The 18652-nt window shown below is 31.3% G+C and overlaps 2 protein-coding genes across 3 annotated transcripts; both read left to right on the top strand.

Annotated features, from left to right (window-relative positions):
• The first annotated feature begins 7494 nt into the window (after positions 1-7494).
• Positions 7495-12139, top strand: LOC128031909 (disease resistance protein At4g27190-like). 2 transcript variants are annotated; one of them, XM_052632598.1, is made up of 5 exons: positions 7495-7956; positions 8245-8306; positions 8592-8678; positions 8788-10218; positions 11255-12139. In XM_052632598.1, the coding sequence occupies exons 4-5, from the start codon at positions 8798-8800 to the stop codon at positions 11625-11627; spliced, it is 1794 nt and encodes a 597-aa protein (XP_052488558.1). In that variant the 5' UTR covers positions 7495-7956; positions 8245-8306; positions 8592-8678; positions 8788-8797; the 3' UTR covers positions 11628-12139. The 2 variants fall into 2 exon arrangements, with proteins under 2 accessions (XP_052488558.1, XP_052488559.1); XM_052632599.1 differs by having other exon boundaries at positions 8217-8306.
• On the top strand, positions 11647-18387 carry LOC105773656 (uncharacterized). Its single transcript, XM_052632596.1, has 6 exons — positions 11647-12676; positions 12834-13658; positions 14148-14915; positions 15335-15934; positions 16080-16256; positions 17762-18387. The coding sequence occupies exons 2-5, from the start codon at positions 13065-13067 to the stop codon at positions 16194-16196; spliced, it is 2079 nt and encodes a 692-aa protein (XP_052488556.1). The 5' UTR covers positions 11647-12676; positions 12834-13064; the 3' UTR covers positions 16197-16256; positions 17762-18387.
• Positions 18388-18652: the final 265 nt, after the last annotated feature.

Here is an 18652-nt window from a genome sequence, read left to right as displayed (position 1 = left end):
TTCTTTCACCATTTCCTCCATATGAAACTAGACTCAATAATATTTAATTCCATATTTAATTCAATCTCTAACTAAATTTCTATAATTTTGGTGAATTTTAAAATTTAAGTCACTCTTGTTGTCCAAACTGTTTTAATGAAAATATTTTCTTTTCTAAGGTTCTTTGCACTATCTTTCGTTCAACCACACATAATTGCCATACTTTTGAATACTATACAATTTAGTCACTTATGTTTATGTGTAGATTACATATTCATTTCTTAATCTTAGTACTTTTTACCATACAAATCACATTCTCTCTTACCAATTTAGTGTTTTAAGTCTCTATTCTTCATCAAATACTTTCTATTTCTAGTATTTAGTACTTAAATTATACTTAACTTGTTTAGAAGCTTTTGTTTGCATATTTAACTCAATCTATTGAAATACAAGTAGGTTTAGAATGAAACTTACCTCCTTTGTCAAGAATTTATTCATTTCTTCTTCATTTCCATGCATTTCTCATCTTCACCACTTTCCTTCCATTTTCTTCTCATTTTCTCCACTTTCATCTACTATTTTATTGCTTCTAAATTGATGAATATATTCTATAGAATCTCTACTTCATCTTCTCTCTTTAATATCTAATAAAATTTTTAAAACTTTTGGGTAAAAGGTAGGTTTTCATGAAAAAGGACTAAATTGTAAAGAAAAGAAAACTTTCTTTCTCACCTTTCCACTCGCGTTGGAAGGAAGGATGATAAATTTCCTTCATCCTTCCTTTCTTTCTATACTACCATTTTCTAAATAAAATAATAATAAATATCTAAGTAAAACATTAATAAAATAATATTTAACTAATTAATTAATTAAAAATCACCAAAAATCATCAACATCATCATTACATTTTAGAATTCTCCTCTTACTAACTGACTATTTTATTCTTTATGATCTTTAAAATTTCATCCTTGAATAATCACTTAATTTAGTAAAATTACAATTTAGTCCCTCACAATTCTTCACCTATTCAATTTGGTCCTTGCATGCCAATTCCATATCTTAGTAAATTGGATTATTTTTACTTTTGGTCCTTCAAATTTCTCATTTTACACTTTGATCCCTAAATTTTAAATATTTACACTTGAGCCAAAACTTTTCACATATTTATGATTTAGCCTTTACTTTAAATCAATATAATAAAACCTACTTATTAATTATTATTATTATTATTATTATTATTATCATCATCATCATCATCATCATCATCATCATCATCATCATTTTAATACTCCTCAATATTCTCTTTTATCATATTTATATCATTTTCTCATTTTACCGAAAAATCAATTATACATTATTAAATTTATTACTACTTTTATTATATATCAAATTTAGGGATGTTACATTTATACTCGTGCCATAAAATTTTTGCATATTTACAATTTAGTCTCTTCCTTAATATATCATGTCATGCTTCTTGATTTAACTCTTTTTTGATATATTGCAACTTTCATTTTCTTTGATCTTATACCTTATTTCGCTAAGATTTTATCTCATATTATTTACGACCAAGGGGGTTTCGAGGATGTTACAGAACAAATTTAACTCAAATGAATCAATGATATCATATGAAGGTAACACACACATGGCGAGGTCATTGGACAAAGTAGTTTGATGAATTGTTTTCATAAAGAGTATATAATAAGGAGTTTTTAATCATGGTACTTTTTGTGGACTGGCTCCATTATTAAGTAAATTGTGAATTATCGAAACAATACTTTTGGGCATAATTGTAATTGCTCGAGCTTAATTGTATATGTCCGATTGGTCCCTCCGTTATCTCAACAAAAGCTCAATCGGACTACATTTGAATCAGAAGAAAATTCTACAACTTTGGAAATAATTTGATTGAGTCAATTTATTCAATGTGGAATTAAATTAGATAATTGTGTGAATTGTTCAATTAAAGAATTTGATTAAATAATTATCTTGAAAAATTAATTTGGAAAATTTCAGTGAGTTTTGAGAAAATTAAATTTGATCAAGTAAAATTAAATTAATCAAATTAATTAGAATAAATATAATATTTTTTGAAAATTCATTTTCAAGTCAGACAATGGGCTCGATGAGTAATTAAATTTGAAAATTGGATCCGAGAACCAAAACCCGAGCCTGAAACCTAAAAACTGGTTGAACCGGGCTTTGTATATGAAATTGGGTTGATGATCCAATTGGAGCTGGATCGGATCAATCGAGCCGTCATTGGCTCGAACCAAACTGGTAGCAGTCGAACTAGCTAAGCCCATTTGGGCAAAACGATGATGGTTCAGGGTGCCGGGGGACTCGCACTGACGTTGGCACCACTGAGCATGGTAGTTGCGACGACGACGATTTGACGACCAGCGGATAGTCGGCGATGGTAGTTTTTCGGTTGTAGAACAGTGGAAAAATTAGAATCCTAGTGGGACTCTACAAGGTAACTTGATTTCAAATTAACTTTTTTAAAGATAATATTATTTTAATAAATTTAAAATTAAATTTAATTCAATATTTATCTAAATAGTATTTTATCAATTGAATATTAATATGAGATATGAAATTTAATTTAATATTTATCTAGATATTATTTTATTAATTTAATATTAATATGATTAATTCTAATTCTAATTGAACTCTTTCTAAATTCTCCCTATATAAAGAAAGAAATTTCAATAAATTATTCTCAACATTATTTTCATACACTTGAATTTAAGAAAAGTTGTAAAGAGAAAAGTCTCTAAAGAAATTTTTTCAAAAATTTTCTAGAGATATTCTTGTTATTTACAACTTGACCTAGAATTAGAGAAATTATGAAATTGCCCCACTGGTAATTTTGTGAAAATTTTTCTAATTCGAAGTGAGTCCATACTCGGTAGATGTGAGCTTGAGGATAGCGGAGAAGACTACTCGGTCGAAGAGTTCATACTAGACAAATCATAAAGGTGTGATTTTGATTAAATATTTATTACTTTAGATAACACTACTAAGTTCTTATTTTTGGAAAAAAATATTAATACTCTGATTTTCTCGTAAATCTAGTTTCCGTTGCATTTTCCGAATCTAATTTCCTAATAATTGGTATCGAGTCGGGTTGTACTTTATCTATAAGTATAAACAAGTAATCATAATAGATTTCTCTTCTTGAATGCTTCGATTACATAAAAATGATATGCTTTAGATTTTATGCATGTTTGGAGTTATATATGAGAATGGATGCAATATTATATATTTGTTATATAATTGTTATTTTTGTTAATGTTGTGGTTCTTAGGAAATAGATCGTGAATTATTATTTCCATGTTTTTTAGTTCATAGAATTTTAGTGAGTCGAAATGGACATAAAACTTAAATATAAGTTTTTCAAAAGAGTCATTGACAAGGAGAAGATAGAGCGATGGTGGTTAAAGACCTAAAGAATGCTTTATGGTGAAAAACTATGCAATTTTTTTTTCATTTTATTTCTAGAAATAAAACCATAAAAACTTTGAACGATAATTTTATTTTAATTACCCATATCTTTTTATATTTGTTTTATAATTATTTATATTATATTATATTATAATTGTGATATATATATGTATGAGATGATCCACAGTTGATTGATTAAAAAAATAAGAAGTGTGCAAATGCGAAAATATATGTGTTTTATTATTTCATTCACTTTTTTAGGTTATTCGATTGCTATGAGAAGTGTGGTAATGAGAAGGTGCATGTCTAGGATTGACTTTGGAAAGGAAAGACTTGGTTTTTAAGCAGTTAAATAAGATTCACCTCCCTTTCCTGGGACCCTACCTAGTGCACTGTTCAGATTCACTTATTTGGTTTTTTCCTTAAAAGAAAAACTGTGGAGAATCAAATTTTTTTTTTATGATTGATTCTTGTTAATGAATGAATGAACGCGAATATTATTAAACTGTCGTAGCATGCCATGCATATATTAGAAGCATGTCATATATATTAGGTAAGAATGTCACTAGGACTATTGTATGATCATTCTTGAAATATGGGATAAAAAAACCTTGCATATTTTTTAAAATATTGAGTGGGAGAAGGTTCCTGAACAAGACCTATGACTTCCATTGATGGTCCTTAAGTGATAACACGATAAAGTTTCGAGTCGATTCTTACCCTGGCCCTACCCCAAGGTAAACTTTATCATGTGGATTCACTGGATGGGATCTCCTTTTAAGGACAACTATTCATGCACAACTTTCAGTGAGATTATCTCAAGATGACTCACAAATGAAAGCATGTTCATGATAGGTGTTGAGTCAATTGTTACACACTTACAAATGAAAGCATGTTCATGAAAGCAATGCAACTTTTCAATGTTTGATATGAATTTGTTGCATGTCTAAGTTTTAAATATTTCAATACTTTAATAGAAAAATAGAACGAGGAGAGAGGGAATGCATGCTTCAAAATACGTTTCAAAATATGCATTTTCGTTGAATAATAATGAAACGCTCTTCGGTGCTTGAAAGCGTGTTTCATAGATCAAATAATTTTATCAAACGCGTGCTTCAAAGGGTATTCAGTGCTTCAAAACATGCTTCAGATCTTCCTCGGGATTCCCAAGATCAGGGTACTTTTTGGCAGATTTTAGTGGAAACGGTAAGAAAACTCGTCTAGCTGGGCGAGCTTTCTTGCTGACATGGTAGGAAAATGCACCTAGCTGGATAAGCTTTCTTACCATTTCCACTAAAGTCTGCCAAGAAGTACCCTAATCTCGGGAATCTTAGGTAAGATTTGAAGCACGCTTTTCAAATATTCGATGAAAACGCTAGTCCTGTTAAGCGTTTTCGATCACGAGGATTTTTTCCTTTACAATCTCACCCTTCCCCCACACCTATAAAAGGGGGGGCTTCCCCTCCATACTCCATCATCCCTAAAATCATCATCTCTCTCAACCTCTATCCCTGCACTTTACAATATTACTCACTTTCAATTTTTTTTCCTCGCTTCAGTGTTAAAAATTTTCATTGCTAATAAAATTTCTGATTTGAGGTATTCTTGAGTCGTCAGTGATGTGATATTGCTTCAAGACACACATTTTATATATCTTTCCAATATAAGACCATTACCTCAGAAACCTATCTTGTGAAAGTCAGGTTTCGGGGTGATTTTACTTTATACGATCACGAGTGGAAGTCTACGTAGAGGTCTCGCTTGGCAGTCATTATAAGGTCATGGATCGGAGTATAATAGGGGAGCCAATTGACGGTCATTATGTGGGCATGAGCTCAAACTTTTCGGATACCTAAAAATTTTGCCTTATAAATATCATACAAAAGTTTTAGGGCATAATTATAGGGAAAAACTATGGGGCTTTTCGCTATAATCGACATAATTTTTTCTCCATTTCCACGCAACCAGTATTTTAAACCTTCCTTCTTATTCGAAGGCCAGCACCGCTGTAGACGCAGGAGGGCTTTCAGGTAGATAACAACTGGTTGCGATGCAATAAAGGTGATACTCCTTTCGACGTGACAACGATTTTTGTTATTAAACAACCCATTAATAACTACAACTGCTGCCGTGCCGGCCTGAGTTTGACCTCTACTATTCTGGAATATCCTCTCTTTGCCTAAGAGCCCTATTGTGTCCACCTCAGTGTCAGCCTTCGGATAAGAATGAAAGGTTAAAGATACTGACTGCCTGGAAATAGAGAAAAAAAAATTACGTTGACTACATCAAAAATCCCTCCGTTTTTCCCTATGATTATGACCTCAATCTTATGCATGGTATATATAAGGCATCATTTGTGGGTATCCAAAAAGTTTGAACTCGTGACCGTATAACAACCGTCAACTGGCCCCTGGTTATACTCGAACTCGTGACCGCATCATGACCGCCGACTAGGACCTCCACTTAGACTTCGACCCGTGACCGTATCAAACACTGCCACCCCGAAACCTGACTTCCATATGATGAGTTTCTGAGGTAATGATTCTATCCCAACATGACATATGAAATGTATTTGTTCTAAGATGCATTATCGCATCCCCGACCCCTTAAATCTACTTATAAACTTTCATAGTCTCACTCATAAAATCTTAAACCCTGATTCCTAAAAAAAATCCTAACTCTAACCCTAAAAAATAAAAAAAGGCTAAAAAGAGAGAATGTGAAAGCGCGCTCTAAAAAATAACCTATTTCACTTATTTCAAAAAAATAAAAGGCCTAAAAAGCCAATTAAAAAAAATCAGCATATACTACTAATTTAGCCAACAATAAATTTAGTTTTTAATATTTATATATATATATATATATTTAAAATTTCCAATTAAATTTGATTTCAACGTTTAAAAAAGTCGAATTTGACCAATAACCATTCAAAAGAGTTGAGGTGTTGCTTTTTAACAAAAATATTGACTAAAACAATTAACATGGAAATACACGTTTACTTCATGTCTTATTTTTTTTTGTTTGAAAATTTTTATTATTTTAAAAATATTTGTTGGACTGACACATAAAATAAAGACTTAATATATAGATTGACCCTTGAACTTGATAACTTTTTTCATAATGGCCCTTGGACTTTTTCTGGTTCACTTGGTTCCTAAGGTTGGCATCCAATACACAGATTGATTTCTATACTAACACTGTTTACTTTTTTTTTGAAGAATTTGTGATGTGGACGACCATGGGGCTAACATGTGGACAAATAATGCGACGACACGTGGATTCATCTTTAACTATTTTAATTTTTTAAAAACCTTAAAAATTCAACTTTTAAAAATTTGTTAAAAATATAAGAAAAAAATTCAAATATATATAAATTGAAAATAAAAATAAAAAAAAATTAACAAATTTAGTTAAAATTTCAAAAAAATAAAAAAATAAAAAAGTTTAATAAAAAATAAAAAAATAAAATTAGTTTAATTTTTAAAAAATTACAAGAAATCATAAAAATATAAAAATATTTTAAACATTAAAAAAATAAAAATTGACCGATTGGCGTTGGTCAACTCCTTATCAGAATCAATCAATGTTGGTTAAGCCTAGTCAACTTTGGTCAACGCCGGATCAATTTTTCATTCTTATTTTTTCATTTTTTTTGTAAATTTATAAAAAATTACTTATTTATATATATATATATATATATTAGTTTTTAGAATTTAATTATTTTTATTTTTATAAGTTGAAATTTAAAGAGAAAGTTTTAAATGTTAAAATTTAACTTAATTTTTTATTTTCATATTTTATTTTTTACATATTCAATTTTTGAATTTTTATAATTTATAATATCTCTTAAAATTTTAAAAATTCTATTTTTTTGAAATTAAAGTTTTTTTGAAATTTTTAAAATGATTAAAGATGAATTCACATGTTGCCCTCAAACTTGTCCATATCATCAAAATTCCAAAAACAAAGGGTGTTAATGTAGGAATAATCTAACTAATATGATAAAAAGAAAAAGTTGAGAGGCAATGTGAAAAAAGTTGTGAAGTTGAGGAGAGGAGTGAATCTATACATTATAAAATTTACATGAAAAAGAACAAGAAGATAATATTTTAATCATCATAATGGTTGAAAAGAAAATGAATTTTAAAAAAATAAAAGCGAATATTATGATTTATATTTTATAAATGAAGTAGCAGTGAGTGTGAATCCAGTATTTATGATTTCTTGCTTCTTTGCTCTTCGTCTTCTCATCTCTGTCTGCACCTTCCCTTTGAATTTGCTTAATTTCTCCCGTTTCTTCTACTTTGATTTCCACTCTCTTCCTCTTTTACAGTAAAAGAAAAGAAAAGAAAAGAAAAGCTGCACCTTTATTTTCTTTTTTCTTGAATCCCATTCTCTTTTGTCTTCTTTTATCCGGAAAAAGAAAAAACCTTTGTCCTTGTTCATTTCGACTTTGAAAAAGAATTTCTCATCAAGAGAAGAAGATGAAGAAGAAGCTCTTAATAAATCTTGTGGTTTAATCTATTTGAGGTAAGTTTTGAGACACGAATCTCTTCTTTAATAATTTCGAGGTGATCTAATAAGAGAGTAATTTCTGGGGTAACAATTACACGAGTGTGAAGTGGAGTCTGTGAAGATATCAATTAAGCAACTCAGTTGAAAATTTTATTTATTTTCATTTACAAATTAAATAAATTCAGTGCCATATTTCCTTTTTCAATTCAATCTGATTCTCTTTTATTTGCCTCAACTTTTTAACAACTTCATTATTTTTATTTTTTGGTTCACAGTTTCATTAATATCTTGCAATGATTTCAGTGAGGTTCAGTTTGGTTCTTAGACAGACATTGCAAGGAAACGTTTAAAGTGTTGGACTGTTGGTAAGTTTCTATATACTTTCAAAGGAGTAAAACATTAATGTATCATTTTTGTTTTTTCAATTCTCAAAGGAATAAGTTATGGATTTGTCTCTTTGCTTAGCCAATTAATTATAAACAATATATTTGTTTATCTATTATTAGTATTGGTGTAGTGGCAAATGACTTGCATTGCTTTAATCCTTGTTGATATCAGGTCCCGAGATTATTCAAATATATATAACAAAAGGAATATGTATTATTCTCACTGGTTTCTTTCTACTTTCCTTCAACTATTTTTCATTTCAGATTTAAGAGTTGGAGCATTTTCTTTGAAGCAGGCAGAGCACCCTCTAAGCATCGCTTAATAATACATCTTCATCTTAATCATAAGTAGTGAGTCTCAACTTTTTCATTACTGTTTTTGAGTCTCATTTTTTTAGGCATTTAGTGCATATTGTCTACCATTTTGCTTAGGCTGAGCAGAATTGTTATGTGAATTCAGACTAACGACAATGCCCGAGTCTTTCTTTATTGACGCTGCTACTAATGCCGTGGGAACACTGATGGTAGACTACTTGGTGAAGCCAATAGAACGCCGCATTCGTTACTTATTTGGTTTCCATAAGATTGTTCAAGAGCTCCATGAGCAGCAAAACAATTTGAATAGAGAACAAACTCGTATACAAGAAGACATCAAGGAGGCTAAACTGAATATTCAAACACAAGTGATTGAGAAATACGTAGAGGACTGGTTGACCGATGCAACAAATGCCTTGAATAATGTACAGAATTTGGAAGCTAGAATTGAAGAAAATAAGAGATGCTTTCGTTGGTGTCCTAACTGGAGTTGGCGATATCAGTTAAGTAAGAGCATGGACGAGGAGATATTAGCCATTATTAAACTCGTAAATAACTCCAAATTTGAACGAATTGGGCACCGCGCTGAGCTTCCTGGTTTAGAGTTCTTCACATCTAAGGGTCTTGTAGCCTCCAAATCTTCAACTACTGCTTTCAATAAGATCATGAAGGCCTTGAAAGATGCTGAAATCAACAAAATTGGAGTATGGGGGATGGGAGGGGTAGGTAAAACCACCTTAGTCAAAGAGGTAGGCAATAAAGTCAAAGGATTTGGTCAGCCTATAATGGTTGTTGTATCCAAAATTCCAGATATAGGCGAAATTCAAAACAAAATTGCAGATGGCATTCACTTGAAATTTGAAAAAACAACCAAAGATGAAAGAGCGAAGGAGTTATGGTGTAGACTGAAAGAGGGAAAGTTCATCATAATCCTCGATGATTTGTGGAATGAGTGGAACGACGATGAAGATTTTAGAAAAATAGGGATTCCATTGGTTGAAAATGGGAAGGGCTGTAAAATCATTTTGACAACACGACGTTGGACGGTATGCAAATCTATGGAATGTCAAGTTACTATTCAAATTGATGTTTTGGATGATGATGAAGCATGGGCTCTCTTCAAAATGAATGCCAACCTTGATGAAAACGTTTCAAGGAATATCATTGAGGAGGCTGAGAAAATTGTAAAAGAATGTAATGGTCTACCTGTAGCGATTGTAACACTCGGAAGGTCTTTAAAAGGTACTAAAACTCAGAAACGATGGGAACTAGCTCGCAAAAAACTTGAGAGTAGTAGATTAATGGAAATTAGGAACATTGAAGAGGAAGAAAAAAATGCCTATATGTGTATTAAGATGAGCTACGAGTACTTGAAGAAGGAGGTGACCAAGCGATGCTTCTTATTGTGTGCTTTATATCCGGAGGATCACTCAATTGATGTGGAAGACTTGGTGCGATATGCTTGGGCATTGGAGTTATGTGGCAAGGTTGACTCAGTTGAAGAAGTGAGGATTCAAGTCTTGGAAGCCATTGATTACCTCAAAGATTCTTGTCTATTATTAAAAGATACGCAATGGTACGATCCCCTTTCACGAGCTGGTATTTTTAGTATTCTAATAAGTAGAAATGTCTAAAACACTAGGTAGAATTATCTAGCTTAGTCCACAAGCTCAATGAAACTCAAACAGACCCTCCTTTGGTTGAGCTTGAGAAATATTCTTTATTTATAGATAATATATTTTAGTTTTTAAATTTAAAATATTTTCAAAATATTAAAATATGAATATATAAAATATGATATTTTACTAATGGTTAAAATATTCTCTAAGTCCCTATACTTTTGCACGTTTTGAATTTGGTCCTTACTTCTATTTCCAAGAATTTAGTCCCTTACTTCTATTTCCAAGAATTTAGTCCCTTACTTTTGGATTTAAAATTCAATTTCAATTGCTAACACTGTTAAAAGTTTTCTGTTAAATTTATTAAGATTTCATTTTGAAATACAAAAAAATAAAAAATAAAAAAAAGGACACAATGAACTCAAATTTAATAAAAGAAATAACAATTGGACTTGCATTTTTGAATCTAAAAGACAAGAGGGATTAGATTCCTGGAATTTAAACTACCATTTTTTATATTTTTTTGTAAGGACTGAAGTACAACAATTTCATTTGGGTGGGGGGAAAAATGTAATTTTTCCATTTTATTAGTTTATAATTTTACAATTTTTGCAAGGACTAAACTACAATTTTTCCATTTTGGATCCAAATCCCCTACCTGCCTCCACCCCTGTCAGCTCCCTTGATTGTGATTCATCGGAGGTATAAACTTGTTAAGAAAACAACATTGGTAAACAGGACATCTAGTTCTACCTATTAAGCCCGCCTGTCCTTTGCTAAGACAATTTTCCGCATCTTTGTTTCCAAGATTTTATATCATACAAAACATAACCAAGATATATGCTATAGGTAAATTTGATATTTTGCTTTTGCATTTTTTATTATTTTTTCCTCCTATTGTTCCTTTTCTTGTTTCTTTATCTTTTAAATTTCTAAATATTGTATAATAAAAAATATTATTCAACATATTCACTTTTGTTTTGGCTTGATTAGGTACATTAAGTTACATGATTTAGTTCGTGATGTTGCTCTATGGATTGCATCCGAAGAAGAAAGTGGATTTATGATCAAATCTAGATTGGAGTTACTAAATGAAAGCTTTGAACCTTGTAGAGCGATCTCATTGCTGAACATTGAAGAAAAAAAACTTCCTGGGAGATTGATACCTTCGAACCTTGAGATCTTGTTGCTTAAGAACTGTGATGTTCAAGGTACATGTTTTCAATGGATGAAAGAATTGAAAGTGTTAAGTCTTACAGCTGGCAAACATTGTCCCGTGGGGATGATTTCCTTGTATGCTCTTACTTCTCTACCAAAACTTCGTGTTTGGAAAATTTTGAGGACTTCTCATTCCTTAGAAACCTAAGGACACTTGAGGTTCTTAGTTTGCGTGGTTTAGGATTCGAGGGTTTGTCAAATGAATTATGGAGGTTGGAAAATCTGAAGATATTGGATTTAACTGATTGTACATTTCGCTCCAGATTTCCCCCTAACGTCATTCAAAGGTTATCAAAGCTAGAGGAGCTATATCTAAAAGGTTCAAACATTTGTGAGACAATTGTTGATATACTTGTCCAGATAAATTTCTTATCTAGGTTGACTGCATTATCCTTGAGGTTATCATTAGATCATTTTACGGGTGACGTTGTGTTTCCTAAATTGGAAAGATATGATATATCCGTAGTGGATCCTTATAAACTTAAATGTGATCTTTTTTCCATTACGGAAAAATCATGGAAAATTAAGGGACCGATTCTTTTTAATGTAGTTTCTCTCTTGCCAGAGAATTTAGAGTCTTTTGAAGTGTCAGATAACATAGATAAGTTTCTGGAATGCTTGATTGATAAAAGTTTGAGGCTCTCAAATTTGAAGCTGCTATATTTGCATTATTTGTCTAACTTGAGTTGTATTGGGGAATTGCCAACCCAACATGTAAGGCTTAAAGGTTTAGTTGATTTGAGGATAACAAATTGTCCAAGTTTGAAATCACTCTTCCCACTTTCTCTTGCTCAAAGTTTGGTGCTCTTAGAAATCCTTGAGATATCTAACTGTCCTAGATTGAAGCAAATAGTTACAGAAATGGAAGGTGATGAAAAAATATCGTCAAGCATCAATTCTCATAATTCTTTGTGTTTCCCAAATTTAAGGGAACTCTACATAGGAAACTGTTGTGGTCTGGTGTATATTTTTCCAACTTTGATGGCACCGCAAGGGCTTCCACTACTAGAAACTCTTGCTATTCATCGTTGCCCTCAATTAAAACAAGTGGTCAGACCTAAAGAAGGAAGGGTGGAAAATGATGTTGTGCTCCAACAACTGCAGTTTTCGAAACCTTTGATGCAGTTTTCAGTGTCGGCTTGCCCTTTGTTAACTGATTCATTTGTTCATTTAGACGTTGAGAAGGCTTGCTTCAAGGTACTTTCTTTTTCTCCTTGATTTTGTTTATTCACTTAAGTTTTATGCGTGTAGTGAACACACATTTAAAATCAATTAATCCTTAGTTTAATAAGTATTTATTACTAACCAGCATATATATAATTTCTTTTTTAATTACGTGATGAATTATAATTAGGAGGTTCGATTATCAACATTCAAGGAATCATTCAGCAGTGCAAAACACCTTGAAGTACACTATGCAATTGAGGATCATAATCTGGTTCCAGATGCAAAGGGAGACTGACTAAATGGATTAACGTCCCTTCAACTCAGGGATTGCAAGGATCTTGAATGCTTGGTTGATATCACAACAGGGAATGGGCCAATTTTTGTATTCACTAATTTAAAGAGATTAAGTATAGAAGATATGTTTGGTTTCGAAACCTTATGCAAAGGTCACCACCCTCCACAAGGTTTCCTCCAAAGTCTTAAGGTTGTAAACATAAAAGGGTGCAGAAAATTAGAAATACTCTTCTCACCTTCGGTTACTCAAGGCCTAGTGTTTTTAGAAGAACTCACGATAGAATTCTGTCGTGAATTGAGAACCCTTTTCTCGGTAATGGCAAATGATGGTGGAATAAGATCAAACAGCTGTTTTCCTCCTTTCTGCTTGCCGAAACTGAAAACTCTTTACATCCGTTTGTGTTCAAAGCTAGAATATGTTCTGCCAATCACTTTGGCTCAAGGTCTTCCGGCTCTTGCATCGATTTCGGTCTTTGGTTGTGATGAATTAAAGCATGTATTCAGCATGCCAAAAGAACAAGATGGAGTTGAACATCATGGTATCATGCTCCTTCCTAGTCTACAATATCTACGACTTTCAGGGTTAGAAAACTTGACTAGTTTTGTCCCAGAAAACTTTTTTGTCAAGGCACCAGCTTTGAAAAGCTTAGAAGCTTACGAGTGTCCTAAAGTGATGAACTTCCACATTCAACAAGTTAACAAGCAACTGACATTAAAGGTACATTTCTTTCTCTTTTTCTTTTCTTTATTTGATTTTCATTCTGTTGATTAGATATTAAAATGCGTCTTCAAATATTTTATCTTAAGCCAAGTTTATAAAGATATTTCTATTTTCCACATAAATATTATTTTATTTGATTTTTCTAATTAATAGCAAAAAATAATTATGTGTAGAAATTTTAACTGTTTATATAAAATTGAATGTTCTAAACCATATGTATTTTATTATGATTTAATTAACATATATTTTAAAAGGTAATTAAAAAGGCCAAAATTGAGAGAAATTGATTGCAAAATCAAGAATAAAATTGATGCTTCTTTCAAGTCATGTACAGGTAGTGTGTTTGTTCTTCTAGTTATATGATTGAATTAATGACTTAATTGGTATCCCAATCTGTTACCATATTAGTATCCAATATCTAATTGGTTCCTTCATTATTTTTGTTTTGTGATTTTCATTTGTATTTATGTGATGAATTATGATTAGGGGAATGGATTATACGTATTCAAGGAATTGTCATGCAATACAAATCTCATTCCAGATGTACATTCAAGACATCCAGATGGATTAACGTCCCTTGACATTTACCATTGGTGGGGTGGTGAATGCCTGGTTGATAAATCACAAGCAAAGATGGGTATCTTACAAAACCTTAAAGATTTGAGAGTTAGTTACTCTGGTATGTCTGAAGTATTCCGAATTGATGAAGGCCTTTATAATAGAGAAGAAAATCAAGCACCACAACTACTTTTAAATTTGGAGCAGTTGCAGTTAAAGCGTTTACCGTATTTGAGATGGATAGTTCAAGGCCCCACCCATTGTGTCAATCTCCAAAGCCTAAAGGTTTTAGAAATAACCCATTGCAACAAATTGACATCTATCTTCTCAATATCCGTCGTTCAAACCCTAAGGTCGTTGGAAGAACTCAAGATACATGATTGTGATAAACTAAAAAGTGTTCTGATGGAGTTGGAAACTGACACTGAACCGAACAAACTTTGCTTGCCAAACTTGAAAACCGTGGAGATAGTAAAATGCCCAAGTCTAGAATATGTCTTCCCACTTGCTTTGACTCAAGGTTTTCCTTGTCTACAAAAGGTACAACTTGTTAAATTAAGAAACGTGAGAGGTTTTGTTGCTGGAAATAATTTTGTCCAAGCACCAGCTTTGGAAATTTTAATTATCAAGGAATTATGTTCAGCATTTACGAATTTTGTCTTTCAAAAAGAAGTTAACAAGTGTGATCCATTAAAGGTACTTTTTCTTTTACTCTCTCTTAATTCCTTTGGTTTTTTTTATTTTTACTTTAGATACCTGTGTGATTAATCACATGATTATTCCAGTGTGTTTTCAATTTCATTTCTTTTGGTTATCTCTACCGCAAAGGATAAACCATATAGCGTGATTTAAATTTTTAAATCATATAGGATGCTAAAATTTCTATACAGAAGTATACTTCTTAAATGAGGTGATATCATACAGTAAACTTGCATTTCATATCTGTTTGAATTTTATTAAATCTAATTTTCTTCAAAAGTATAGAAAAAGAGTCCTGTAGGCACAATTTATTAAAAACTTTTACATGATTTTACGTAAAAGAGCCAAATATGAGAGTGCTATACGTACTCAGTTGATATTATAATGGAATAACACTTGCCCTTGCTTTTATGCAGGAGTTGACCTTCTGTACGAAAAGTATAGATGGTGAAGATGTCGAGCCATGCAATATGGTAAACACTCGGTTGAGACAAAGATCAACAAATTTCGAATATATGACCCTAGGCAACTTTGAACAACTGTTTCAGCTTCAAGGTGCATATTTCATATCAAATCTAGAGAAAATGCAGCTTTCTAATATGATTTGGCTACGAGATATTTGGAAAGGTCCCATCCATTTTGAAACCAATCTTAGAGAACTAGCAGTTTATGACTCCAATTGTTTGACATACATCTTTCCAGCGACTTTCATTCCACATTTTCCACATTTAAGTATTCTGAAAATAAAGGCGTGTGAGAATTTGAAGCAAATAATTGCCAATGATGACATTTCGACATCATCGTCACAAGGTCCTCAGTTGGAGAAGAAAATGGTATTTCCTCATGTAAAGCAAATAATACTTGAAAATTTGCCAAGGCTCGAGAACTTCGGTCTTGCAGGTTATCATATGGAATTCCCATGTTTGGATTTGCTTGATGTTAAGCAATGTTTCAAGATAATCACAAGTTTCACTGTGGATTATTTAACATTGACTGTGCATGCTAAATCTGATGAGGTATTTATCCACTCTCTACTCTTTACTTAAATTTTTACGGGTGCAAAAATGGTTTCCATTATGTTTCAAATATATATGAAATTGAGTAATTTACCCTTTGTTTTTATCTTATTCTCAACAAAATTTCATTTGCCATGAAATGAAGGCATCCCAGCTAGATGATTTTAATCCCTCACCAGAAGTTATATTCTGGGAAAAGCGTAGACCCACCTTACTACCTCAATATGTAGAAGAAGCTGAAAAAGTTTCACCATTGAAGTGAAAAGCATTGCATAAGCATACTTGAGCCTAAATCTCACCTCTATTAGAGTTAATTAACCAGGTAAGACATGATCATTCACCTTCTCATCTGTCTTATTTTTCTTGTCAGTAGTGATGTTGGATAATGTGATGTCATGACTGTGTGCATGTAATCAATGTGTTTAGAAAGGATGAATCTAGGGAATCTAATAGGCATTTAATTAACATGCATGAATGTAATTTATCTAAGATGCATGTATGTACTAGGTATACATTAATTATATCAGATGTATGTATTGAAACTAATAGTCACATAAAACAATTATATAAAGGTTGTCAGCGACGAAGCCCTTGTAAGAAAGTAAGAGAGAGAGAATATGATATGAATAAAGTATTCATTCCATGTTGAGTGTCTTTTCCCTTCATCATTTCCAAAATCTCTCCAACAAAGTGGTATCAAGAGCTAGAGATTCTTACAAAGTGAGTGTGTGAAAATAAAATTAATAATGACTTCCACAAGCATAATCTATAACAATGTTTAAATTCTTGTCTTCGATGGTGAAAATTATGAATTTTGGGCAGTCAAAATGGGTAGAAAAGTGAACAACATATAAATTAGACATGTGAAATAAGATATTATGAGGAACTAATGGATTAAAGTGCTATGTGATAGTGAATATTGAATTTCATGTTAAATATGACTAAATTGAAAAGTATGTGAAAGTTTTATGTGTTATTATTTGATAAGTGAAAAGATGTAAAGAATATGAAATATAATGTGTATTGTGAATTAAGAATTTACTAAATAAAGTTTCTTGATTATCGTAAATGAAATTACAATTGTTATTTAAATTGTGGAAAAATAAAGACTAAATTGAAGAAATGCAAAAGTGTAGTTAAATTGTGAAAATCGTGAAATCAATACTAATATGAATAAAGATCGTAGTTAGTCATGGAATGGAAGTGTAAAGAAAATGCTCTTAAAAGTTTTAATATTCGAAATTATATGTTCGTATAATATTAAATAGTAAACTAGAATGAAAGAAATGCGAAAGTGTAATGAAATCATGAAAATCGTGGAATAAAGTATTTGTGATTAATTATTGTAAATTCAGTGATTTTCGAGTGCCTATATGGATTAGCATTGAATTTCGTAGATATAATTGACATGCCATAGAAACCTGAGCGCTCTTGTGTTATTCGTGATGTTCGTGATATTGCACTTCGGTGCCTCCTGTTCTATTATGCACTTTGGTGCCTTGTTTCAAGGACTTTTGTGCTTCGTGTATCGTGATATGTTCTTTGTATCTATCTGGTTCAAATGTGCCTATCATGAGCTAAAAAAGTCATCGAAAGTGATTTTTGATAAAGGTTTCATTTCTATTAATCCGTGAAATGATAAAATTAGTGAATTAAAGTATTAGTGAATTTTGTAAATATGGAATAATTTATTGATTATTAAGATATATTCATGAATTATAATAGTAATAATGTTTGTGTTAAATAAAAATAGAAAATGGTAAGATCTAAATTCATGGGTACTTATTAAGCTCTTATGAGATTAATGTGTTATTTTTCAACGCGTAGGTGAAAGATTAGATTGAAGTTCTCGTTCGCAGTAGCGATCTTGACACATCTCATCACTTCATGAAGACTTGGAAGAAAAGGGATATGAAATAAATTTCATGGTATAGAGTATGACATGTACATGAATGAATTAATGAAGAAAGAAAGAAAGTGCCTAGTTGTTCTAATATTGAGTTTAATGTGTTTCGAAAGGTAAATATGAGGTATTACGTAGTTTATGAGCTTTGACTATTGTTTTGAATGATCATGGACAATTTTGGTATGGTTTAGATGTGTTTGAAAATAGAATTTCAGGTCCTCTGTCCTAGGTCTCGAGACATACTAAATGTGTCTCGAGACACAATAACTTCAAAGCTAAAAAAGCTACAGTATCAGGGTCATGTCTCGAGACATTGGATTTTATCTCAATACATAAGCTCATTTGTTTTGAGACATACATTCATTTGTCTTGAAACAGGACAACTTTGAAGCTAAAGTTCTACAGTAACATGACATTGTCTCGAGACATATAAACTTGGGTTAAAACAGACTTGAAACGAGTTTGGAATGGAATTAAACTTTATTGTTAGTCTAAATATGCTCTAAAAAGTGTAATGTGATCTTGATAAAGGTCTAAATTATAAGTATTTGATATTGTAAGGAATGTTCGGTGCCAAATGTAACATTCATTACTCGGGTTTCTCGGGTAACAAATGTTACATTTATTATTTTTTATTTAAGTATTTTTATAAAATTATATATTCAACACCCTTAATACTAAAAGTAATTTTAATAACTTCATGATTTTTTAAATATTTTTAATTATTGTTAAATTTAGTTAAATATTTTGAAATTTTTTAACAAACAATTTTACAAAACTAAATTTTTCTAATAATTTGTATAAAATTTTAT

The sequence above is a fragment of the Gossypium raimondii genome, chromosome 6 (genome assembly GCF_025698545.1).
Source record: "Gossypium raimondii isolate GPD5lz chromosome 6, ASM2569854v1, whole genome shotgun sequence".
NCBI lineage: Eukaryota > Viridiplantae > Streptophyta > Magnoliopsida > Malvales > Malvaceae > Gossypium > Gossypium raimondii.
This window is presented reverse-complemented; position numbering and strand designations above follow the sequence as displayed.

Coding starts and splice junctions, on each gene's coding strand:
- LOC128031909 (XM_052632598.1), top strand. CDS start 8,798: ATGCCCGAGTCTTTCTTTATTGACGCTGCTACTAATGCCGTGGGAACA. Junction 10,219..11,254: donor TTATTAAAAGATACGCAATG/GTACGATCCCCT, acceptor TGGCTTGATTAG/GTACATTAAGTTACATGATT.
- LOC105773656 (XM_052632596.1), top strand. CDS start 13,065: ATGTTTGGTTTCGAAACCTTATGCAAAGGTCACCACCCTCCACAAGGT. Junction 14,916..15,334: donor ACAAGTGTGATCCATTAAAG/GTACTTTTTCTT, acceptor GCTTTTATGCAG/GAGTTGACCTTCTGTACGAA. Junction 15,935..16,079: donor TGCATGCTAAATCTGATGAG/GTATTTATCCAC, acceptor CATGAAATGAAG/GCATCCCAGCTAGATGATTT.